The 26,415-nt window shown below is 44.5% G+C and overlaps 1 protein-coding gene across 1 annotated transcript; it reads right to left on the bottom strand.

Moving 5' to 3' along the window:
• Positions 1-5,020: 5,020 nt before the first annotated feature.
• Positions 5,021-20,889, bottom strand: LOC132658221 (vomeronasal type-1 receptor 90-like). The gene has a single exon (XM_060402956.1). It carries the CDS (start codon positions 20,887-20,889, stop codon positions 19,963-19,965), a length of 927 nt encoding a protein of 308 aa, XP_060258939.1. The 3' UTR covers positions 5,021-19,962.
• Between the last annotated feature and the right edge of the window lie 5,526 nt (positions 20,890-26,415).

Below are 26,415 nucleotides of genomic sequence, written 5' to 3'. Positions count from 1 at the left end.
AAGGCCATTGCACACTCCAGTGCGTGGGAGGGGATGGGGGGCTTGGAGGTACCGGAATCCCGTTTGTCCCTTCTGGACTCCATCCTTCCCGTCTGTGTGCTGAGCAGTTTGGGCAAGCCTAGCGCATCTTCCAGAGGCTCATATAAGACCTGACGCCTGCTTTGCCATGAGGAGTCTGCAGCCAGTGGTTTTCTCTGTGAGACTTCATGTCCAGGCCAGAGTGCCAGGAACAGGAGGAGCTGGTGGCAACAGATGAAGAAGCCCCGTTCAGAGCCCATTTCTGCCCACGTGACCTCGAACAAGCGACTAGTCCCCAAGGCTGTGTTTTCTCCTCTTCCTGCCGCAGGCACTCACCCTTCTGCCGTAAGGTCCCTGAGAAGCCCCTTCTGGAAAGCACCTGGAGCTATTCTTACACACATCTGAGTGCTCCAGCCACACGGGCCTCATGGACTGCTGGCAGCTCACGTGGGCTTCTGGTCACCTTGGGAGGAAGGTGCTTATCACAATTCCGCCCCCAAGGTCTTCCTCAGGATAATCTGTCCCTGGTGATTCATCTCATGGGCTGGGTCCTTCCTCTCGGGCCTGAAATATCTCCCTCCCTCTACCATTCCTGGGTCAGGCCTGTGACCCCCACCCCCACCATGTGACTTCCTCTGGGGACTGGCCGTGGGCCCCTGCCCGCCAGCCAGTCCTCCAGTCCCTGGCTGCAGACCCATTTTGGGCCTGACATATCAGGCACGGTTCAGTTGGGGCGGAGGAAACCCACAGCGTGTTGTGCTGGGGAAAAAGTGCATTCCTATGTCCGGCCCCCACCCTGGTCCAGCCGCGCCTCTGCCTTCAGTGGGCTGGGCTTCCGCTGCACATCCTGGCCCAGCCTGGCCCTTTATCACCCGGCTGCCACGTGGTGCCCTACCCCTCGGGCACATACATCTCCAGGGAGGCTTCTGGCCTGGCTGGGGCAGAGGGCTTGGCCAGTGTGGAGGCTTCCCCCCAAGTCTGTGGAAGTGATCTTTTTCTGGAGCCAAGGACAGCTCTTTGGAGAAGGTCAGGAGATGGGCACACACCTCCCAACTCCACAGAGAACTTGCTCGAGTCTACCTCTCTGGATCTTAGCTTCCGCAATTCTAAATAGGAAATACCAGGTCCAGTTGCTGTGAGACTCAAGAAGGTAATACAGGTACACTGATGCCCAGGTTCTACCTCCAGGCAGTAAATCAGCATCTCTAAGGAGTAGGTCCCAGGCATTGTACACAGTGAAGGATGGAAAAAATGGTGAATAGCCAAAGCTTTAAAGCAGACCAACATGGGTTTGAATTCTGGCTGTTATATAATGATGGCGCCTGGAAGAGATCCTTAGCCTCTCAGAGCCTCCGCTGACTCGTCCATTACATGGGAAAATAGTGCTCACTTCCCAGTGAAGTCATCAAGGACTTCCCTGGTGGCTCAGGCAGTAAAGCGTCTGCCTACAATGCGGGAGACCCAGGTTCGACCCCTGGGTTGGGAAGATCCTCTGAAGAAGGAAATGGCAAACCACTCCAGTACTCTTTGCCTGGAAAATCCCATGGACGGAGGAGCATTGTAGGCTACAGTCCATGGGGTCACAAAGAGTCAGACACAACTGAGTGACTTCACTTTCTTTCCTAGTGCTGGTAGGAGTTAAAGGGAGTGATTGCTACCAGCTGCTGGGCACTTTAGGAAGCACTCAAGTGACCCTGTGTGGATGGACCCTTACCCAGTCACCACTAAACAACCAACAAGTCTGTGCCTGACCCACAGCTGGCACTTCAAACATCTGTGAGTGAATGATGAGGCTGTTGTGACTATAGATTAAAAGGTGATAAAGAAACACAAGTTACCATTGAAGATGAAGCTTCCATCTTTTGACTAAAAAGCTACATTTCCCAGCATCGTCCACAGAACTCTGTTCTGGCCAGGGAGACACGGGTGCAAGTCTCCAGGCTCCTGGTTCCTTGGATTCCCCTTTCTCTGCTGACCTCTGGCCACCATCTTGAGAAGGGTGGCAGACTGGAAAACAAGAAGGATCAGGGGACGTGGTTGAGCTGCCATTCCAGCGCAGGCTGCCCAACTCTGGGCTTTATTATTTTCCCCCAAGTGAAAGAAACTTGGCATAGACCCCCGGTTGGGAATTTTCGTTTCTACAATAGGAAAGGAGATGCTTTGAGCTTCCTCATTGTCCTACTTTCTGTCCACAGCTCTCAGCCTCCAGGTAACTCTAGACAAGACCAGCAGCCTGTCTCACTCATTCCTTCCTCAGACCTCTGGCGCTGGGTTAGGGGCACCACAGGGAATCTGCCCAGCTCTGACACTGAGCCTTGGGGCAGAATTAGCCGTATGTCTTGTCCAGCCCCCTCTGGCCTCCCCAGAAGGTTCAAGGAGAGAGAGTGACTCTCCCCTTCCCCAGATGCCAACCTCGTACCAAAAGCTCCTGTCTCCTGGGTAGTCTTTGGAGTCAGGAAAATCTAACTCAGAATCTTGACTCCTCCACTGATCTGCCATAGGCAACGTGTTTTTGAACAAAGCTCAAGGTTCACATTCGTCCGTTGAGGCTGTGCCCACCAAGAGATAAAACTAAACATGGAAGTCAGAGGGGGAAAAGCCAAGGCAGCAAGGCTCGAGGTGAGTAATTCTCCCAAATAACTCAGAACTAACACTAAATATCCAAGGGAAGGGAGGTGGCAGAGTAAATGTAATGTTAAAGACCTTGGCATTATGGAAACAATAGCTCAACAGCAGATGTTGGGTGTGGACATGAGCAAAGTGTGAGGAACTTACATTTTTAATCCTTCATATTAGGGAAAAGGGCTTCCCTGGTGGCTCAGAGGGTAAAGCGTCTGCCTGCAATGTGGGAGACTTGGGTTCGATCCCTGGGTCGGAAAGATCCCCTGGAAAAGGAAATGGCAACCCATTCCAGTACTTTTACCTGGAAAATGCCATGGATGGAGGAGCCTGGTAGAGTACAGTCAATGGGATCACAAAGAGTTGTACATGACTGAGCAACTTCACTTTCATAGAAGGGAAAAACTGAGCCAAGAGCAAACGCGTAACTTAAAGAGAATCAATGACCCCCAACTTCTCAATGTTCTTCATAATCTTGGGGTGGGGGGGAATCTTGGAGGAAATATCTGTTATGATAGCAAACAATCAAATTAGCAACTGCTTTTATTTAAATTATTTTGTTAAATTCAAGTATAATAAGCTTAATATATTTTAAAATTTAGCAAATAGTGGGATTCCCCCTTCACAGAATTCTGATTCCTTTTGCCCTCCCTCCCTTCCATCCAATCTCCCTCCAGTTTTTTCTCCTTCTTGCCTCCTGCCATATATAGGCCTACAATGATATCTGAGATGATGTTGCTAATATTAATCTTGGACATTTGGGGTACTAGAATTTGCTATGATTACCCCTACCCCCACCCCCAATTTCTGCAGCATTTTGCTATCTAGCTTGAATTCTTTAGAAAGGCATTTAGCAATTTTATGAAGAAGATAAAATCATTTCCCCAAAAAATTAACGGCACCTAGGTAGTAGGGTTTGTGAGCACTGAGTAAGATGACCAGGGGAGCACCTGGCATACTGTGGCCCCCAGATCCCGGCCCTGTCCCCCTGCTCCTCTTATGTGGAAGCCCCATTCTTCTCCCTTTGGCCAACTTCTATTCATCCTGCAAAGCCGACTCCAACGTGAAGAATTTCCTGACACCTACATCCCATTAATCAGATCCTCTACTCTGGACACAGTCCAAGCAGCGACAGCTCAGCGTCCCGGGGTTAATGTCCAGAGGTCGTGGCTACTGGCTTCTACGGTTTTTTTTTCCTTCAGGCCTCCCTTAATTCCCCAACCTTTCAGTATATCCTTTCAAACAATTGTTTTCATTTGAATTCCTAAATCCAGTTTCTGCAGCTTGCAGTTCAAGTACCCACCTGTTGCCCTGCCTCGCCAGCTTTGAGTTCCAGGCGAGGAAAGGTTTGTGGATGAAACTCAGTGGAGGCTATGGACCATCCTTCCCTCAACCCAACCTTCTGAAGGACACGGAATAGGACTGACACCTGTGCGACCTCATTCTTCCAGGTCCCGGGCAGGGGCGCCCACAGGGTTCTTGCTTGTAAAGGAACTGGTCTCTTACTGAGGACACTGGGCGACTTGCTGAAGACACACAGCTCTGCACGGCCAGGCAGCGGGCCGGCCTCCGCGCGTGTCTCCGCCCTCAGGGCCCGGGCTCTGGCTGGCCTGCCCCGGCCCTCCCCTGCGTCCACCCTCCGCCCAGCTCACAGAGCGACACGCGCCCCCGGCGCCTCAGCCCCGCCGCGAGCCCCGGGACCACGCGCTCCTCAGCAGCTCCAGTCCGCAGCCGCCGAGACCGGGACTCGGCGGGGAGGGGCCGGCCCCACGGTCCTCCGGCGGCGGTGCGGGGGCCTGGACGCGAGCCGAGGCCGCGGCGGCCCGGAACCCAGGGGCTGCCCCGCAGCCCGCGCGGCCTCTGCGGGGCGGGGTACGGCCGGCTCCCTCAGAGCGGCCCGGCCGCTGGCGGGGGGGCAGGGGCAGGCGGCTCCTCGGGTGGCCGGAGAAGGCGACGAGGCTGCGGGTGGAGACGGCGGTGCGGGACACAAGCCGAAGGGGGGCCAAACAGGGCCGAGCCGGACCGTAGCGCCCAGCCAGGCCAGCGCGCGGGTCGCGATTGTTCCACGGGTCGATAGCCGCACAGCTGGTGCGCCGAGCGGAGCCGAGCAGGCGGACAGAGCCTGTCGGGCAGAGCCGAGCGGGGCCGAGCGGGGCCGAGCGGGGCTGAGGAGAGCCGAGCGGAGCCGAGGAGAGCCGAGCGGAGCCGAGCAGGTGGACAGAGCCTGTCGGGTAGAGCCGAGCGGGGCCGAGCGGGGCCGAGCGGAGCCGAGCGGAGCTGAGGCGAGCCGAGCGGAGCCGAGCAGAGCCGAGCAGGTGGACAGAGCCTGTCGGGTAGAGCGGAGCGGGGCCGAGCGGAGCCGAGCGGAGCCGAGCTAGTTCCCGGGAGCGGAGCGGGTGACCGCAAGGGCGACTGAGTGGGTCCCGCCTAACGGAGGCGGTGGCGGGACTTGTTAGGGGTGAAGCTGCTCTGGCAGTCCTGCGGTCCTTCGCGTGTAGACCTCACCTTTTCAGGCTAAACAGGGGAAGCGGGGCGCTTCGTTCGCCAGGCCCGTGAGTCTTTCCCGGGTTGCGCAGCTCGGGCTGTGGATGGCGGGGGCCTTGTGCCCTGTCTGCCGGGACTGGGTGTCGCCTCCCTGGGCTGGGCCCTCGGCTCCGGTTACCCTGGGAGGGGTTCTGGGGGACAGGTCCCCTGGGGCTGAAATTGCCCGTCGGGCCGTCCGGAGAAGCGCGCCCCCGCCCCGTCGTCGGGTGGATGTGTCCGCGGTCCGGGGCGGGGGCGGCACGGACAGCCGAGCCCAGCCGAGCCTGGGCTGCGCCGGCGTTTGGACCTGAGGCGGGAGGCGCTCCCTGGGCTCCGGGCGGTGAGGGAGTCCGGAGTCGGAGGACGGCCTTGGCCCGGGCGGGGGGCGACCTCACTGAGCCCGGTTGTCAGCTGTGAGATGGGTGGACACGCCCTCCTGTCGGAACGTTCAGAAAGAGGCTTGGGGGATGCTCGGGGTAAGGACTTCGGCAGAATTATCCTGTGGTCTGTATGTGGTAAGATGTCACCTCTTTTAATTCCTAATAAAAAGTGTTAAGCCAGGGTAGGGTGGGGGGCATAGACACGAACGTATAAGCCAGTAATCCCTGCTTGTGTTCTGGTGGGAGGCAGCCAATCCTGTGATCTGGCCCCAAAATTGAGGCTGAAGCACAGCTTGGACCAGCTGTCCACGTGGCATCTGATCCCTTCTCACAGTCCGTGCCTGTATTCCTAGGATGGTTTGTTCTAAAACACACATGTGATCGTGTCACTTGGGTGCTAAGAGCCCTTCAGTGCCAATGGGATAAAGGCCTGGCTCAGAGCTGGCCCAGCCTGCCTTTCCAGGCGCATCTCCTTTCCCTCCCCGGGTTTTCAGGAACGCTTGGCCACATCCCTCTGCTCTTCTTTGCCTTTATTTACCCTCTCTTGTTTAGAATATTTAAAAGTGCTCGGCTCAGTGTTGACACGAGATGGCGCCAGAACTGTGCGCAAGGCTTTCTCTAGCGCCCGCTGAACATGGAAACTGGCTTGGTGGTTGGGCCTTTTGGAAAGCCACTTAAAACTTGTTTCATTAGCAGCTTGTATCTTTTTAGCACACCTCTCAATGAATTTTATGTATCTAATTAATTTTCCAGATATGACCATAAATGGGCTTCCCAGGTGGCGCTAGTGGTAAAGAACCTGCCTGCCAATGCAGAAGACTTAAAAGAGATGCGGGTTCGATTCCTGGGTCAGGAAGATCCCCTGGAGGAGGAAATGTCAACCCACTCCAGTATTCTTGCTTGGAGAATCCCATGGACAGAGGAGCCTGGAGGGCTACAGTCCGTGAGGTCACAAAGAGTCAGACGCGAATGAATGGACGTAGCGTGCCTGCACCCACAGGCTTGAACACATAATAGTTTATTCTCTCACAGTTCAGCAAAGAAACCTGAAGCTGAAAAGCAGCTGTAGTTGAAGTTAGTTTCTCATGAAGGCTCTGAGGGGTCTGTCCCATGCCTCTTTCCCAGCCTTGCAGATCTCCAGTAACCTTCAACATCCTTCCTTGGTGCTGTTCTTCCTGAATGTGTCTGTGTGTCCTCTTGCTTCTTATAAGGAAACCAGTCAGTGGAGTTAGGACCCACCCTGGTCTAGTATGGCCTTGTCCTAAATAACTGTATCTTCAAAGACTTCATTTCCAAATAGGATAACCTTCTGAAGTTCTGGGTGAATTTTGGAGGTTATGGTTTAACCGATTATAAAACTTCTATATTTGAAGGGGACACCATTCAATCCATTAAACTCTTATGAATGTAGTAAATGTGGGAAATCCTTCAGCTATAGCTCAACTCTTTTTCAGCGGTTGTAAGAACGCTGTTGGGTGCAGACAGTGTAGGAAAGTCTTCAACTCTAAATGATCCTCGTTAGGAATTGGAGAATTCATCCTGGAGAGAAGTCATCTATGCTGCTGCTGCTACTGCTGCTAAGTCGTTTCAGTCGTGTCCGACTCTGTGCGACCCCATAGACGGCAGCCCACCAGGCTCCTCCGTCCCTGGGATTCTCCAGGCAACACTGCAGTGTGTTGCCATTTCCTTCTCCAGTGCATGAAAGTAAAAAGTGAAAGTGAAGTCGCTCAGTCGTCTCCAACCCTCAGCGATCCTGTGGACTGCAGCCTTCCAGGTTCCTCCAACCATGGGATTTTCCAGGCAAGAGTACTGGAGTGGGGTGCCATTGAATGGCGAAAAACTTTTCAAAATAACCTCTCTCTTATTCAATAAGAAAAATTAATAATGTATATAAATCTTCTGAATGTAATCAATATTTATAAGCTTTCAGATGCTTCATTAACCACAGAGACTGCAGACTGGACAGAAATCCCAAGAGTATATTGTCAACAAAACTAGCTGGGAAGTAGAGCTCATTTACCTCAAAGATTTCATACTTATTAATATATTTTTATGTTGATACTAAGGTAAAATTGGAATATAATGTTATATTACTTTCAGGTGTACAACGCAATGATCTGTTATCGGTATATATTGAAAATAAGTTTCGGTAACATCTGTTGCCGTACATAGTTACAAATGCTTTGTTTTCTTGTGATAAGGATTTTTAAGATTTACTCTCTTAATGCAAATCAAAACCACAATGAGGTGCCATTTCATGCCAGTCAGAATGGCTGATATCCAAAAGTCTACAAGCAATAAATGCTGGAGAGGGTGTGGAGAAAAAGGAACCCTCTTACACTGTTGGTGGGAATGCAAACTAGTACAGCCACTATGGAGAAAAGTATGGAGATTTCTTAAAAAATTGGAAATAGAACTGCCATATGACCCAGTAATCCCACTGCTGGGCATGCACACTGAGGAAACCAGAATTAAAAGAGACACACGTACCCCAATGTTCATCACAGCACTGTTTATAATAGCCAGGACATGGAAGCAGCCTAGATGTCCATCAGCAGACGAATGGATAAGAAACCTGTGGTACATATACACAATGGAATATTACTCAGCCATTAAAAAGAATACATTTGAATCAGTTCTAATGAGGTGGATGAAACTGGAGCCTATTATACAGAGTGAAGTAAACCAGAAAGAAAAACACCAATACAGTATACTAATGAGTATATATGGAATTTAGAAAGATGGTAATGATAACCCTGTATGCAAGACAGCAAAAGAGACACAGATGTATAGAACAGTCTTTTGGACTCTGTGGGAAAGGGCGAGGGTGGGATGATATGGGAGAATGGCATTTCAACATGTAAATTATCCCATGTGAAATGAATCACCAGTCCAGTTTTGATGCATGAAACAGGGTGCTCGGGGCTGGTGCACTGGGATGACCCAGAGGGAGGTGGGAGGGGGAGTTCAGGATGGGGAACACATGTACACCTGTGGCAGATCCATGTCAGTATATGGCAAAACCAATACAATATTGTAAAGTAAAAGAAATAAAACTGAAAAAAAAAACCAATTAAAAAGAAAAAAAAAGATTTACTCTCTTAACAGCAGTCAAATTGCAATATAGCATCATTAACTATAGTCACCATGCTCTACATTATATACCCAGGACTGACTTGTTTTATAACTGTAAGTTTATGCCCTTTGACCCCCTTCACCCATTTTGTCCCCGAACCCTCACTTCTAGTTATCACGTCTATTCTCTGTAGAGAGCTGAGGTGTTGGGGGTTTTTTTCTTTCTTTCTTATTTTTGTTTTTTTTTAGATTCCACATAAAGTGAAACTGCATAGCATTTGTACAATCCTCCTCTGACTGATTTTACTTAGCACAATGCCATCAGTGTCCATCTATGGCACAAAGACAAGATTTCATTCTTATTATGACTGGATAATATTTCATTATATATACCTCATATATATATCACATTTAAAACATCTATTCATCCATAGATGGATACAGGTTTTTTCCCCTTATCTTGGCTATTGTAAATGATGCTGCAGTGGACATAGATGGACAGATATCTTTTCAAATTAGTGTTTTTGTTTTCTTCGAATGAATACCCAGAAGTGGAATTGCTGGATCATATGGTAGTTCTATTTTTAATTTTCTGAGGATCCTCCTTAGTGTTTTCCATAATGGCTGAATTTTTTTTACCACTTGAGCCCCCTGGGAAGCCACACTGCCCTTCCTAATGCGCTAAATTTATCAGAATGTGTGCACGCCCCTAAGTCCCTTACCATGCACGAACTCATGCATGTGAATAAAAATTAGGTGAGATACCTGTAGGTGGGACAACCAGTCTGGGAAAATCATCTGGAAGTGAAACCTCTTTGTGCATCACTAAATTTCTGTTGTGTACAAACCTAATTATTTTATTAATTTGGAAAGTGTGAAACATATAAATATTCAAAAGTTGATATTGTTTGATAGTGGTCATGTTTGGATGTGAGAGTTGGACTGTGAAGAAGGCTGAGCGCTGAAGAATTGATGCTTTTGAACTGCATTGTTGGAGAAGACTCTTGAGAGTCCCTTGGACTGCAAGGAGATCCAACCCATCCATTCTGAAGGAGATCAGCCCTGGGATTTCTTTGGAAGGACTGATGCTAAAGCTGAAACTCCAGTACTTTGGCCACCTGATGTGAAGAGTTGACTCATTGGAAAAGACTCTGATGCTGGGAGGGATTGGGGGCAGGAGGAGAAGGGGACAACAGAGGATGCGATGGCTGGATGGCATCACTGACTCAATGCACGTGAGTCTGAGTGAACTCCGGGAGTTGGTGATGGACAGGGGGGCCTGATATGCTGCGATTCATGGGGTTGCAAGGAGTCGGACACGACTGAGCGACTGAACTGAACTGAACTAATAACAAACTAAAGATAAAAATTTATAAGACCATGAGCCTTCAGGATAAAGTTTATAATTCTTTTCCATATTAAATAATTCAGGTAACAGAGTAAAAATTCCATATATTCGAATGGAATAGGAATATACTAGGATATGGCTCCCCACTCCAGCACTCTCGCCTGGAAAATCCTATGGACGGAGGAGCCTGGGAGGCTGCAGTCCATGGGGTCGCTAAGAGTCGAACATGACTGAGCGACTTCACTTTCATTTTTTACTTTCCTGCATTGGAGAAGGAAATGGCAACCCACTCCAGTGTTCTTGCCTGGAGAATCCCAGGGATGAGGCAGCCTGGTGGGCTGCCGTCTCTGCAGTCACACAGAGTCGGATACGACTGAAGTGACTTAGCAGCAGCAGCAGGCTACAACTTCAGTTATATTTTTCAGTTATAACTGGAAGTTATAACTTTCAGTATCTTGCTTCACTTTTAAACAACAAATTTAAAAAGACGTATTTTTATGAGGGTCATGTACCACATATTATCAAACTAGAATTGTTACATATTTTAAGTAACATTATTTTATTTATCACTAAGACTTTTAAAAAAAAATTTCCCCATCAAGCTGTGTCAGTTCAATGATTATAATATCCAGCATGAATCAGAGATGTTGAGATGTGGGTCATAAGTGAGTCGTAGAGCTGTTCATCTACATGGTAATTCGGTAATATTTCCTTACGTATAGAGAGAAAGAGCATTGAATTTGAGCCCTAATTCACAAAATAAAGTCTTTCTCATTTTACCAAAAATCTGAAATAGTGCTGAAATATGGATTGGACCTCTTTCTGTAATTTTGTGCTTTTCATTAAATCCATTTTTGAAGTCTGACCCTCTGATGTAACACATGTCGGGTACTTTCAGCATCTGTGTGGTAAAGGTCTGGCATCCATTGATCATGTTCATCCCTTAAACTTGGTCACATTATCCTGATTCTTTGTATAGTGAATAACTTTAAATTGTATTTAGACATTTTGAAGTTTGTATTGTATTTCAGTCCTGTTCTCTCCCTTTTGAGATGTTTTGCTGTAGAAGGCAGTTAGCCTGGTATGGTGCAGCCTGTGTGTCCAGGTCCGCTTCTCTGTGTTGGATCCACGAGCTCTTCTTGTGGGTGTAAGCTATGTGTGTTCGGGGTTAGGCTGAGACACATGTAGGCACACACATGGAGTTAGGACCTCTCTGTAGGTCTTCCCCTCTGGAATTCCCTTCCACACTCTCTGGCCCTCAAAGGCGTCTCTTCTGTATCCTCCGGCCAGGTGGCGGTGGTTCCTATTACTACTGCCAGGCCTATTCGTGGGTGAAAAAAAATCCGTGAGAGAGAAGAAATAGGAACCTTTTTTATTTTTATGTATTTTTAAAGTCTTTTGACCTCTGCTCATGTTTTAATTCCCATACTTCTTTAATGTTTTTTATGCTTATGTTACATATGTGATCGTTACAGGATCTGTATTTTAGAGATAACATAGTTCTTTCCTCTTTAATTTCAACAGATACTTGATTTTTCAGTGTACTGAAAATTTAGTTTTTTCCCCTCACATATAGCTCATCTTCCTCTGGAGAATGTTTTATGATTGAATTGTTATTTGCTTCTTTCTGGCTCTGGAGGACTAACAACTAGAGAATATATATTCTTTATCACATATGTTTGTTAATCTGAAGTCACAATTAACATGAAGGAAATTCATAATTTCGTAATTCTAGAAATTAAATGAAAGGTGAAAAACTGAAGTGAAAATGCGGTGCAAATGCTTCAGTTGGGCTGTGGTGAAACCCATTGCTCTTGCTAATTGCAGATAAACTCTCCGGAAAAAGTACAAAAGACAACTCTGAAGATCTCTGAAACGTAAACAAAACTGGGCCAGTTATGGAGGGAGCGTTTTGGAGATGCACACTGCATAAGGGTGTTTCCCATTTCTTTTCTCAGAAACCATGTTGTTCTGACAAAGAGCAAACAGGAGGAGGGGCCTCTGAGAGTCGGAAGGAAACTGTGATTCCTGCTGAGTGAGGATGAGCCTTGAGGACACTGTGCTGAGTGACACGCTGCTGCTGCTGCTGCTAAGGTTCATCAGGCATGTCCGACCCTGTGCAACCCCAGAGACGGCAGCCCACCAGGCTCCCCCGTCCCTGGGATTCTCCAGGCAGGAACACTGGAGCGGGGTGCCGTTTCCTTCTCCAAAGCATGAAAGTGGAAAGTGAAAGTGAAGTCGCTCAGTCGTCTCCGGCTCTTTTCAACCCCGTGGGCTGCAGCCCACCAGTGACATAAGCCAGACACAAAAGGACAAATACTGAATGATCCCACTTACATGAGTACTTAGAATAGTGAGTGTCACAGAGGCAGGAAGTACTGATAGGGTGGTGGGTGCCAGGAGCTGGGGAAGTGGATGGGGAGTTGTGTGTGATGGGGACAGAGCTTCAGTTATTCAAAGTGCAAAGAGTCCTTTAGATGGGCGGTGTGTGCTTGCACAGCAGTGTGCCTAGTGTGTCTGTGCTTAATGCCTCTATACTATACATTTAAACATGGTGAACATGTTACATTTTTTGTTTTGTGTATTTTATCCCAGCTTTTAAAAAGTAAATGCATTGACCCTATGTTTATTTTACCTGACATTAAAAAGAAACTTCTGCTCAGTCTTTCTGTGGCGTCTGTCTCACTCTGTATTAAAGTGTTCCTATCTTAGGACACAGCTAATGTGGACTTCCAAAAATCATTCTCCATCTTTGCGTTTATTTGGATGCTTTCGATGACTTGAACATTTTGGGATCTATCATGTTTTACGTGTTTTCTATTTTTCTCCTCTGTTTATTTTTCGCTCCCCTTTGCTTTCTTTTAAATTATTTGAATAATATATGCTTTTAATTTTTATTTTTTTGGCTGCACCGTGTGCATGTGGCATCTTAGTTCCCTGACCAGGAACCAAACCTCTGCCCCTTGCGTTGAAAGCACAGAGTCTTAACCACTGGATTGCCAGGGAGTCCCAGTTGAAATAATACTCTGTTAACAAGTGACATTTTGGCAATATGTCTTTGAACATTTTTATTTGCTGCAGCCCAGGGTATTACAATATACATATTTAATTTTTCCAATTAGTTTAGAGTTAACACAGTAGCACTCCATGTAATTTCTCACAACCTCAGTACCCTGTAGGTTTATCACAGCACCATTGCTGTTACATTTATTACATATAATGAAACTCCTGCTAGTCAGTGTTACACATTTTGCTTTAAACTGTTTTCTGTATTTGACTGAAAATCTGAGAAGAGATAAAAGTACTCTTTCCCAGGCACCCAGGTATTCACCGTTTCTGGGCTCTCCTTTACTTTCTGAGGTACCGTGTTTCCCTTCAGCATTCCTCCAGGAGCCGACTGGTGGGCAAATCCTCTCAGTTGTACACTGAGAATTAATCCATTTTACTGTTTTTCCTGAAACATATTTTTTCTGGGTATAAAACAGGGTTTTTCGTCTTCTTTTTTTCCCTTGTGGCTCTTAAAAATATCTTCCACTGTCTTTTGATGTCTGTTATTGCTGAGAGAAGCCTATGGTCATTTGAATCATTGTTTCCCAATATGTATCTGTGATTTTTGTCTTTAGTTTAATCATGATCTGCCCAGGGATGGTTTTCTTTTAATTTTTCCTGTTTGAAGTTTGCTGAAATACATGTTTGTAATCACATTTGGGTAGTTTTATGACGATCATCTATTTATTTTTTTAAATAGAGTAAGTTATTTGTTATGTTTACTCTTTACATTTTGGAAGTCTTCCAATATCTTTTATTTCGGTTTTATTGAGATATAATTGACACACAGCGCTGTAAAAATTTAAGGTGTACAGCAAATGACTTCAGTTACATACATCATGAAACGATGCCCACAGTAAGTTTAGTGAACATCCATCATTTCATACAGTACAAAGTTAAAGAAATGGAGAAATGTTTCCCTTGTGATGGGAACTCTTACTCTCTGAACAACTTTCCTATGTAACATACAGCAGCATTAATTATATTATCACGTTGTACATCTCAAGTACTTACCTATCTAATAATTGAAATTTTATACCTTTTAAGTACCTTCATCCCATTCACACTTCCTCTCCTCCCGCTCACCCCTGGTCACCACAGATCTCCTGTCTTGCTCCGTGAGTTTGTTTGTTCAGTTTTGAAGGACAGTTGGCCTGCAGCACTGTGTTAGTTCCAGATGCACAACCGAGTGATTGATGTTTCCACACATTTCAAGATGATCATCACAGTAATCTAGTTACCATCTGTCAACATGCCAAGACATTGTGTAATTATGACTACAGTCTCTACACTGTGCATTTCATCCCTATGCCTCATTTATTTTGTGACTGCAAGCTGGTACCTCTTATTTCCCTCACTTATTTCTCTCTTTCCCCACCTTCCCCTCTGACAAGCACCTCTTTCCCCCCTTCCCCTCTGGCTAGCACCTCTTTCCCCCCCTTTCCCCCTGGCAAGCACCTCTTTCCCCCCCTTCCCCTCTGGTAAGCACCTCTTTCCCCCCTTCCCCTCTGGTAAGCACCTCTTTCCCCCCCTTCCCCTCTGGTAAGCACCTCTTTCCCCCCCTTTCCCCCTGGCAAGCACCTGTTTCCCCCCCTTCCCCTCTGGCAAGCACCTGTTTCCCCCCCTTCCCCTCTGGTAAGCACCTGTTTTCCCCCCTTTCCCCCTGGCAAGCACCTGTTTGCCCCCTTTCCCCTCTGGCAAGCACCTGTTTGCTCCCCATGTCTATGACTCTGCTTCTGTTTCGTCAGGCTTGTTAATCTGTTCTGCTTTTTAGGTTCCACATATAACTAAAATCGTGCAGTATTTTATTTTCTCTGTCTGATTTATTTCACCAAAGCCTCTTGGTACAGCCATGCCTTGTAAATGGCAAGACTTCATTCTTTTCTTATGGCTGAGTAAAACGCTATTGTGTATATATAAACCACATGGACACTTAGGTTACTTCCGTATCTTGGTTATTATAAAAATAATGCTGCAATGAACATAAAATGCGTATATCTTTTCTAATTAGCATTCGTGTCTTCTTTGGATAAATATCTTGGAGCAGAATTGCTGGGTCGTATGGCAATTGTCTTTTTTAGTTTTTTGAGGAACCTCCATACCGTTTTCCACAGCGGCTGCAGCAATTTGCATTCCCACCATGAGGGTTCCCTTTTCTGCACATCGTCACCAACACTTGTTATTTTTTGTGTGTTTGACAATAGCCAGGTGTGAGATGATATCTCATGGTTTTGATTCACCTTTGCCTGACATTGAGGATGTTGAGCATCCTTCATTGTGCCTGTTGGCCATCTGCATGTCTGCTTTGGGGAAATGTCTGTTCAGTTCCTCTGCCCATTTTCTAACTGGGTTGTTTATTTTTTGATGTTGAGTGGTATGAGTTCTTTGTATATTTTGGATATTAACCTCTTATCTGATACGGCACCAGCAAATACTTTATCCTGTTCAATAAATGGTCTTTTTGGTTTTTTGCACAGGGTATTTTTAGTTTGCAGTCCTATTTGTTTACTTTTGCTTTAGTTTCCCTTACCTGAGGAGAAATAGAAATTTTTTTTTTTTTTTTGCTAACGCCAATATCAAAGAATATACTGCTTGTGCTTTCTTCTAGAAGTTTTGTGATTTCACGTTTTATAATTAACTCTATAATCCATTTTTAGTTTACTTTTGTATATGTTGTGAGAAAGTGTTCCAATTTCATTCTTTTACATGCAGCTGTCCAGTTTCCCCAGCACCATTTATTGAAGAGACTGTCTTTTCCCCATTGAGTATTTTTGCCTCCTTGTCCTAGACTCATTGACTATAGGTGTATGGGTTTATTTCTGAGCTCTCTACCATCTGTATGTCTGGTTTTGTACCTGTACCAGGCAGTTTTGATTACTACAGCTTTGTAGTATAGTCTGAAGTCAGGGAGCATGATATCTCCAGCTTTCTTTTTTTCCCCAAGTTTGCTTTGGCTATGCAGGGTCTTTTGCGGTTCAGTATACATTAAAATCCTAAAGGCTTACTTGTTTTAATTCTTCAAAAAATATCATGAGTATTTCGATAAGAATGGTATTAAATCTGTAGATTCTTTTGGGTGGTATGGACATTTTAACAATATTATTTCTTCCAATTCGTTAAGACAGAATATCTTTCCACTTCTTTGTATGATCTTCAGTTTCCTTCATCAGTGTTTTACAGTTGCCAAAGTATAAGTGTTTCACCTCCTTGGTTAAGTTTATTCCTAGGTATTTTTTTCTTTTTGATGTAATTTTGAACAGCATTGTTTTCTTGCTTTCTCTTCCTATAGTTCATTATTGTTATAGAAAAATAGCAGATTTCTGTATGTTAATCTTGTATCCGCAACTTTACCAATTCATTCATTGGTGCTAATAGTTTCTGATGGAAACTCTAGTGTGTTCTCTAGATAGTATCATGTCATCAGAAAATAGTGGCTTTTTTACTTCTTCCCTTCTAATCTGAGGGCTTTTTATTTCTTGTCTGACTGCTGTGGTTGGGACTTCTAATACTATGTTAAATACAAGTGGCAGGTGTGGGCATCCTTGTCTTGTTTCTAATTTTAGAGAAAAAGATTTCAGCTTTTCACCATTGAGTATGCTGTTAACTGTGGGTTTGTCATAACCTTTATTTTATTGAGGTTTGTTCCCTCTATACCCAGTTGGATAGGAGAGTTTATTATGAACGGATGTTGAATTTTGTCTAATGATTTTTCTGCATCTATTGAGATGATTGTGTGATTTTTTTTTTCCTGTCCTTTTGTTAATGTGGTGTCCTACATTGATTGATTTCTGGAATATCAAACCACCCTTACATCCCTGGGGAAAAAAATCCTACTTGACCATGGTGTGTGATTTTTGTTTTAATGTAATGTTGAATTTGGTTTGCTAATATTTTGTTGAGGATTTTTACATCTATATTTATCAGAGATATTGGTCTATAATTTTCTTTTTTTTGTAATCCCTTTGTCTGCTTTTGGTAACAAGGTAATTATGGTGGCCTCGTAGAATGAATTTGGGAGTGTTCCCTCCTCCCACATACTGTCGAATCATTTGAAAAGAATAGGTAGTAGCTCCTCATTAAAAGTTCGGTGGAAGTTCCCTGTGAGGCATCCTGGTCTCAGACATTGTTAGTTTTTTGACTACTATAATTACGGTATAATAGCAATCAGTCCTTTCAGATCGTCTGTTTGTCCTGACTCAGTGTTGGAAGATCATCTGTTTCTAGGAATCTATTTCTTTCTGGTTGTCCCACTTATTGTCATATGACTGTTGATAGAGCTCTCTTATGACTCGTTCTGTTTCTGTGATATTAGTTATAACTTTCCTTTATCATGTGTTATTCCATTTATTTGGGTCCTCCCTCTTTTTTAAAATGAAGGTGTCTAAAAGCTTACCAATCCCAAAGAACAGCAATGCCAAAGAATGTTCAGACTACCACACAATTGCATTCATCTCACATGCTAGTAAAGTAATGCTCAGAATTTTCCAAGCCAGCCTTCAACAGAACGTGAACTGTGAACTTCCAGATGTTCAAGCTGGTTTTCGAAAAGGCAGAGGAACCAGAGATAATTGCCAACATCCGTTGGATCATTGAAAAAGCAAGAGAGTTCCAGAAAAACATCTGCTTCTGCTTTATTGATTATACAAAAGCATTTGACTGTGTAGATCATAACAAACTGTGGAAAATTCTGAAAGAGATGGTAGTACCAGACCACCTTACCTGCCTCCTGAGAAATCTGTATGCAGGTCAAGAAGCAACAGGAAGAACTAGACATGGAACAACAGACTGGCTCCAAATCGGGAAAGGAAAACATCAAGGCTGTATATTGTCACCCTGCTTATTAAACTTATACACAGAGTACGTCATGTGAAATGCTGGGCTGAATGAAGCACAAGCTGGAATCAAGGTTGCTGGGACAAATACCAATAACCTCAGATACACAGATGACACCACCTTTATGGCAGAAAGTGAAGAAGAACTAAAGAGCCTCTTGATGAAAGTGAAAGAAGAGAGGGAAAAAGCTGCCTTAAAACTCAACATTCCAAAAACAAAGATCATGGCATCCGGTCCTATCACTCCATGGCAAATAGATGGAAAGACAATGGAAACAGTGACAGACTTTATTTTGGGGGGGCTCCAAAATCACTGCAGATGGTGACTGCAGCCATGAAATTTAAAGACACTTGCTCCTTGTAAGAAGAGCTATGATCAACCTAGACAGCATATTAAAAAGCAGAGACATTACTTTGCCAACAAAGGTCCGTCTAGTCAAAGCTATGGTTTTTCCAATAGTCATGTATGGATGTGAGAGTCTGACTATAAAGAAAGCTGAGCACCAAAGAATTGATGCTGTGGTGTTGGAGAAGACTCTTGAGAATCCCTTGGACTGCAAGGAGATCCAACCAGTCCATCCTAAAGAAAATCAATCAGTCCTGAATATTCATTGGAAGGACTGATGCTGAAGCTGACTCTCCAATATTTGGCGACCTGATATGAAGAACTGATTCATTAGAAAAGACCCTGATGCTGGGAAAGACTGAGGGCAGGAGAAGGGGACAACAGAGGATGAGATGGTTGGATGGCATCACCGACTCAATGGACTTGAGTTTGAGCAATCTCTGGGAGTTGGTGATGAACAGGGAGGCCTGGTGTGCTGCAGTCCATGGGGTCGCAAAGAAACATGACTGAGCGACTGAACTGAACTGAAAAGCTTACCAATTTCATCTTTTAAAAAAAGGCTTTTGGTTTCGTTGATCTTTTCTCTCCTTTTTTTTTCTGTCTGTGTTTCTGCCTGATCTTTATGACTTCCTTCCTTGTGCTGTCTTCGGTCTTTGCTCTTCTTTAACTTTGTTGTTCAACATCTTCTTTGATTTACCGGATATATAGTAGACTGTATGAATTTGAAGCATACCAATGGTTCTATGGATGTGAGAGTTGGACTGTGAAGAAAGCTGAGAATTGGTGCTTTTGAACTGTGGTGTTGGAAAAGACTCTTGAGAGTGCCTTGGACTGCAAGGAGATCCAACCAGTCTATCCTAAAGGAGATCGGTCCTGGGTGTTCATTGGAAGGACTGATGCTGAAGCTGAAACTCCAATACTTTGGCCACCTCATGCGAAGAGTTGACTCATTGGAAAAGACCCTGATGCTGGGAGGGATTGGAGGCAGGAGGAGAAGGGGACGACAGAGGATGGCTGGATGGCATCACCGACTCAATGCACATGAGTTTGGGTGAACTCCGGGAGTTGGTGATGGACAGGGAGGCCTGGCGTGGTGCGATTCGCAAGAAGTTGGACACGACTGAGCGACTGAACTGAACTGAATGAATTCTTTTCAGTGTGTATTAAACATGTAAAACAACTGTCACAATCCCCCAACCTTTCTTCACGCCATTCGTAAATCTTACTCTGCTTTTCTTTTCCCCCCATGTATTCCCAGACAGTCGTTATATCCTCTCTATCCCTTTACAGTTTGTTACTGGGTAAGGGGTTTAGTTCTTAAGACTGGGATTTGAGTGAAACTCATGAATTATCTCAAGGAGATATGCTGTTAAATGACCTGCCATGTATTTGTGAGCTACATGTGTCAAAGTGAAGAGACTTAACAGACAAGGCCTAAGTCTACATATTTCAGCTAACGCAGAGAGCACAGGCTATACACTGTGAGGAATAATTTTGAAGTCAGCACCTTAAATCCTCTTTTAAATGGCTCATTCGTCGCAGAATGGGCTTCCCAGGAGGCGCCAGTGGTAAAGAATCTGCCTTCAATGCAGGAGATCCATGTTCGATCCCTTGGTCAGGAAGATCCTCTGGCGAAGGAAATGGGTTCCACTCTAGTATTCTTGTCTGGAGAATCACATGGACAGAGGAGCCTGGTGGGCTGTAGTCCATGGGGTCGTAACAAGTTGGACATGACTTAGCAACTTTCACTTGCATTGCAGAATAATTACATATTTAATGCCATCTCACCCATATGTATTTTAAGACCTTGATTATTCGCTTTTCAGTACTGATTAGCACCAAAGGGCTAATGCTGGCATAGCCATTTCCCACAAGCATCTGGACACACATACGCACAGAGTCGATATCCCACAACATTCTTGAGAACCAAGAGACAGTTATGTCCCAAAAGTACATGACCACAAAGAAACTCATGAGGAATAGAATGGTCTGGGTGGCCCTTTCTCCTGGGGATGCTTTTGGAGAAAGCTTGGTGCTCTGAAGATGCTGGGTCTGCCTCTTATGCCTATACAAGAGAGTCACCATGTATCCACTTGAGAGGGCCATGAGCCCCAACAAGCAGATGTCTTGAATGGTCCTCAGTACAAACTGTACATACCTAAGGAAGTGAATCACGGGGCGAAGTGAGCAGGATTCAGTGACACGTAGAAGATGGGCTGAGGTCACGTTGGGGGTGGCAATAGTGGACAGTAAGAAGGAACCATTGATGAACATGTTGAAGACCCAGAGGAAGAGAGTGCAATACAGATTGTGATGGGATGGGCGAAGTTTGAACTTGGCCAGACGGGAGTTTCTGGGGCTGAGGGTGATGGCCCAGAGGACACTCAGCAGGCAGGTGGCACAAATGGAGAGGCCCCTCATCGAACTGTACAGGTAGACAACCAACTTACATTGGATGTCATCCCAGGTTTTCTGAGACCCGAAGGTGTCTGTAGCCATAAATGCCACGGTTAGTAGCATGACTATGTGGATTAGGGCCAAGTTACCAATGGTCAGGTCAGTGGACTTGGGTCTGTGCTCAAGAAGGAAGTTGTGGGCATGGAAGAGAAGAAGGATGGTGTTGGCCAAGATCCCAATGGCAACTTCGGAGAAAATGGCATTTCTTATGTCAATGAAACTGGAAAGTCTATTTTTTTTCATCTTTGTGGAGGAAAATAAGCATGTAGTAAATACCTGTGGAGAAACTCAAGGAAAATGCTTTATCACAAATATGACCAGTATCAACAACCTCAGCTGGCACTGTTGCCACCATCTGAATAGGTGGGTTGGGCTCCCCTGGTGATCCATTGGCTAAGACTCTGAGCTCTCAAGGCAGGGGGCCCGCGTTCTATCCCTGGTCAGGGAACTAGATCCCACATGCCTCAACTAAGACCAGGTGCAGCTACATAAATGAATGGATATTAAAAATAAACAGGCGGGTTGGTCCCAGTTTATGCTGCTGCTGCTAAGTCGCATCAGTCGTGTCCGACTCTTCGCGACCCCATGGACCGCAGCCTTCCAGCTCCTCCGTCCATGGGATTTTCCAGGCAAGAGTACTGCAGTGGGGCGCCACTGCCTTCTAGAGCTGCACTATTCCAGTCGCTGGTCACACATCGCACTGTGCATGTGATCAACTGCTTCAAGTCTAGTCATCATTCCCGGTGAAGGCTCAGGCATATATTTGGTAATACAAGAAATAATAATCTTGTGGAACAAGCAAGATACAAATGGTATAGTTAATAACATTAGTGGAATTAAAAGTAAATATTTTAGCCATGAGCCTCCCACACCAGTTGTTTTTTTTTTTTTAAAAAAAGATTGTCAAGACTGGGGAATGGGTCGCCTAGAGCAGAAATCTGATTTTTCATGTGGTTCAAATGTGTTACATTAAAGGATTTATCAGGTACAAAAATGCTGCATTCAGTCTGAATTAGAGCACAGATATCTCCCTGAGATGCTCTAAGGTGTCGAGGGTCTTGCAGTTGTGTAGCACTGCCTTTCTCATCATAGAGATCTCAGAATTCAATAGGCTAACAGCCCAGTTACTGTCATTTAAAACTTATGAAAGTTGTCAAGGCTTAGATATGGTCAATTACATCCTCCAACCCCATTGAAGGCGCACACACACACGTACACAAGCTGCTAAACGGTCATACCAGTAGAATACAGATCTTTGACCCATTGGGATCATACCAGTGGTAGATAGGTTGGGGTTACCTGTAATTTGTTAACATGTATGACCTTAAATTCACGGGAATCCCAGGCTACATCTTGTATCGTCCCTGTAGATGTCAAGGCCATAAATTAGTGCCACAACTAAGACCAGGGCAGCTACATAAATGAATGGATATTAAAAATGAACAGGTGGGTTGGTCCCAGTTTATACTTTACCACAATTCGTGCACAAGACTGCTTTACATCCCCTGCCCAGACACCGTCCCCAATATTCCTCTAGCCTCACTACTTCCCGGCTTCACTGGCTTGTGTATCTCATGCTGTGCTTGCATAGTACCCGAGATTTCCTCTAGAGTGAGAAATACTTTGCCTTTTATCTGCAGAAACGTGATATAAGGCTACATATATAAAAAGAGCTCTATCGTTTTTGTTGAATTAGAATGAGGAGAAATGCCTACAGGTGGACCTCAGTTCCTCTTAAACAAAGGGTGTCAGCTAGATCGCCGCGCACAGAGTTGTCTTATCTCGGTTCTGTCTTTCCTCTAGCTGATTGCTTGTCCGACCAAATATACAAAGACTAAATGTTGACAGGCACAGTCCCTGAAGAGGCAGCTTGAAATTAAATGTGTGATTGGACACTGAGTGCAAGTGTGGCTCCAAGCAGCCACTTTACGTCTGAGCCTCAGTTGTTTATCTCCTGTGTAGAACACAGTAAACCACATTACCTCTATGCTAAAGATATTATGAGAATAGACAGATTCGGCGTGCCAAATGGAGAAGAGTGTATGGTGCATAACAGTCTCTACAGAAATGTTAGATACTGTTCTTAGTATTATCTAGTTCCTCATGCATGTGACTTGGGAGAGTTGGTACAGTTCTCTTAATAATTCCTTAGCCCTGCTCCTGCCTCAGGGGAGAGGGGAAATCACTACCAAAACTGTGGACCATTTAAAAAATCTCTGTACAGAGTGCCCTGATGGAGTGTTGCTCTTTTTTTGGAATCCTCCAAGGTAACTTCACATCCTACATATATTTCATTATCCAACCTGAAAGCACTACTTTACGACTCTTTGAGTTGTCAGTCATTAGCAGGAACAGATTTCTTTTCTCTCCGCCCTTTGACATGTGGTACCAGGGTGGTAAATATAACAGTAGTTTAAATAGATTTTAGATTGTTTTCTTTGCAGGTTTTAACTGGAAAACTGGTGTTCACCCCACCCTGAAGGAGGTTTCTTTCATAGGGCTTCAGTACAGGAGTTCAAGCCTACAGGTGTCCTTCAAGCAAGCACTGCTATCTCGCTAGTCAGGAAGACCAAGCATACAGTTAATACTCGAGAGTTTGGTGATAGCCTATTGGGATAATTTATCTGTGTGATGCACGTATTTACTTTAAGTCAAGCCTTGTAAATATGAGGTACATAGCATCATAAAATGGCTTTAGACATCTTCACAGGTCTGTTATCTGTAAAGCAAGAGTATAGGGCTATAATATTTTCACAGGTACTTAGCAAGAAGTTCTAGTATGTTTAGTTGCTCTGAACATGCTGGGCTGTGTTTAGTTGCTCAGTCATGTCCAGCTCTTTGCGACCCTGTGGACGGTAGTCCACTAGACTCCACTGTCCGTGGGATCCTCCAGGCAAGAATACTGGAGTGGGTTGCCATTCCTTTCTCCAGGGGATCTTCCCGACGCAGGGATCAAACCCAGGTATCCCATGTTGCAGGCAGATTCTTTACCAGCTGAGCCACCAGGGAAGCCCATGAATACTGGCATGGGTAGCCTATCCCTTCCGCTGAGGATCTTCCTGACTCAGGAATGGAACTGGACTCTCCTGCATGGCAGGCAAATTCTTTACCAGCAGAGCTACCAGGGAAGCCCCAGATTATCTCTAGGTTACTTGCAATACTTAGTGTAAATGCTGTGAACCTAGTTGCCAGCATGTGGCAAATTCAACTGTTGCTTTTTGGAATTTTCTGGAATTACAGAAAATATTTTCCACCCTGGTTGGTTGCATCTGTGGATATGAAACCCACACATACAGAGAACCGACTGCATCATGAAGATATGTAGCCATTTCTGTGCTAACATAGTGTTTTTATTAGAAAACATCCTGGAGGATTTGAATATTTCACAGTCACTAAAAGAACAGAAGAAAGGACGTGTGCACTTTTTCATCTGCAACAGGATCATAACAGTGCACACTTCTTAGTGTGGAGATGATGCGTAAGTAATACGTTTAATGTCAGCACGTAGGAATTAAGAGCATGTATATTGGTTTATCATCATCTTGTAGGTCAGCTTCATCTTTGTTGTTACATTTCTCATCCATAAATCAAGTTAAAATGGTCCAAAGGTGTTTATAAGACGGAGTTGATCACGTACCACTCTAGTGGGTTTGGGGCTGCGGGTATATTGGGTATATTCTCTACCTTGAGGGTATATTCCCTACCTTGAAGCACAACTTGTTGCTGGGAAACTGCGAAGAGAACTGTAGGGAAGCATCTAGCACTCTCAGGAAAGCCCAAGCATCAGCTGGATGTCAGTGCAGTGTGCAGAGCATCTGTGACGTGCGTGAACCCCAGAAGAATACGGAAGAAAAACCTGGGGAGTACGTGAGTTGATGGATGGCAGCTACTTCCCAGAAAACATGGGTGAGAATTATCTATTGATTTTCCTAAGTGAAAGGACTGTCAAGTCCAATCTCAGGTGCTCACTTGAACCACAGTATTTATAATGTAAATATTTTTTACCTATAATGAGAAGAGTAATTATTTTCTCCAATTAAAGGAACATTGCAACCCCAGAGGCGCTACATGTCACAAATATTAAGTTGTCAAACCTCAAGAGTGCAAAAGAGTCCTGTGTAAGGGTTGGTTTCCCTAATCAACCGGTGGTAAAACAAGAGCAGAAAGGCTTTCTTGCTACACTGCTTTCACTTTCATTTATCATCACAGTCTTGGTATTTTAGTAACAAGAAGGGAGATCGGTTCACATTCATCTGTTTATTCCTATAAATGCATGGTAAGATACAGTGTGAAAAGTAAAATGTAGTTCTCACCACAGGAAAAAAAAAATCCTGTAAATATTTATGGTGATGCATGTTAACTAGATTTATTGTGGCGATCATTTTACAACATACACAAATCTCAAATCATATTCACGTCTAAAATTACTAATATAATGTGTGTCAATATGCCTCAATTGAAAAATCACAAAGGAAAGAAAAAGAAAATGTAAGACCCAAGCATAGAGATGAGGGTTATAATTTTCTTCCTAATGAAATTTGTTCTGGCATATCCATACCAATGGAAATCTTTTAATGAATATGAAATAATATATGGATTAAAGATTAACAAATGAACCCAAACAGTCTTTCTCCTCACAGATTTCTGGGAGATAATATCCTTAGATAAGCATAGGAAATCTCTATCATCATCATCACTTTATTTTCTTAATTTTTAATGTAATTGCAGCCTCATTTGCACTGTTCTGTGATTTGAGGTTTGGTAGCTGCTAAAATGTAGGTTTAAGTGCTGACACCATTAAAATTTGTGGTATTAAAACCAAGACAAAAAAGGGTTTCATGAAAAAATACTGTAGATATTTTATAGTTATGCAAGGGTAAAGTCGCTATGAAACAGTTTTTCGAACAAAGAACCTAATTTCCTCACAAGGAATCTAAATTATAAAAATCATACGAACTACAGAAGACGCAATAAATATGATAGTTTCAGTTGCTTTGTGGAGAGAATTAAATTGAGTATGTTTAATTAAAAGCCAGAGCTAAAACTTACCCTTTCATGACAAGTGTACATATGAATTAGTAAAATTTCAGTCTAAATGAGTAGATAATGTAATCATATGTAACTTGAGAACTGATACAGTTAATAAATGAAAGTCATTTTATTCAGAGAAATTGAATGGGTACCTGAAATTAATTGACTACTCATTTGAGAATCAAATAATTTTTATGAGTCATGCAATTAAGTGATAAGCATATTTAGAATGTTCATATTGTGTTGTAGACAAAGCAGCCCTCTGAGCTGTGGTAGCTGGCTTAGCTGGATGCCTAATCTGAGGCTACCAGAAAGCCTCACTGTAGACCTGATTTCCTCCTTCCATGCCCTGTCTAGATCCTACCCACGCCCCGATTCTAAGTGTGTGGGATAAAGAGGCACTTACCCAGATGGACGTGTAGGGCGATCTGTGTCTGTGAGAAGGACCCGCACGGTTTTAAGGCAAGGATGTCATTAGCTCATCTCTCTGCAGGCCTGTAATTTTAGTGTCTGTAGAAATGTCACAGGATCTGTCTGGGGACAACAGAACCATCCTGTCCCCAGTGGAATGTTTTACTTGTCCCCTGACTTTATTTTCTCTTGGAAAATAACAAGCTGGGAAGATCTGAGCTCAAAACTTTTCCACCCATTCCCTTGCCACAGGTGTGTGGAGGGGCGAAAGGTCCCAGTAGCAACTGCTCTCATTTTCGCGCTGAGATCACATTAGTGTTATCTCAC

This window comes from Ovis aries, chromosome 19 (genome assembly GCF_016772045.2).
Source record: "Ovis aries strain OAR_USU_Benz2616 breed Rambouillet chromosome 19, ARS-UI_Ramb_v3.0, whole genome shotgun sequence".
NCBI classification, from domain to species: domain Eukaryota; kingdom Metazoa; phylum Chordata; class Mammalia; order Artiodactyla; family Bovidae; genus Ovis; species Ovis aries.
This window is presented reverse-complemented; position numbering and strand designations above follow the sequence as displayed.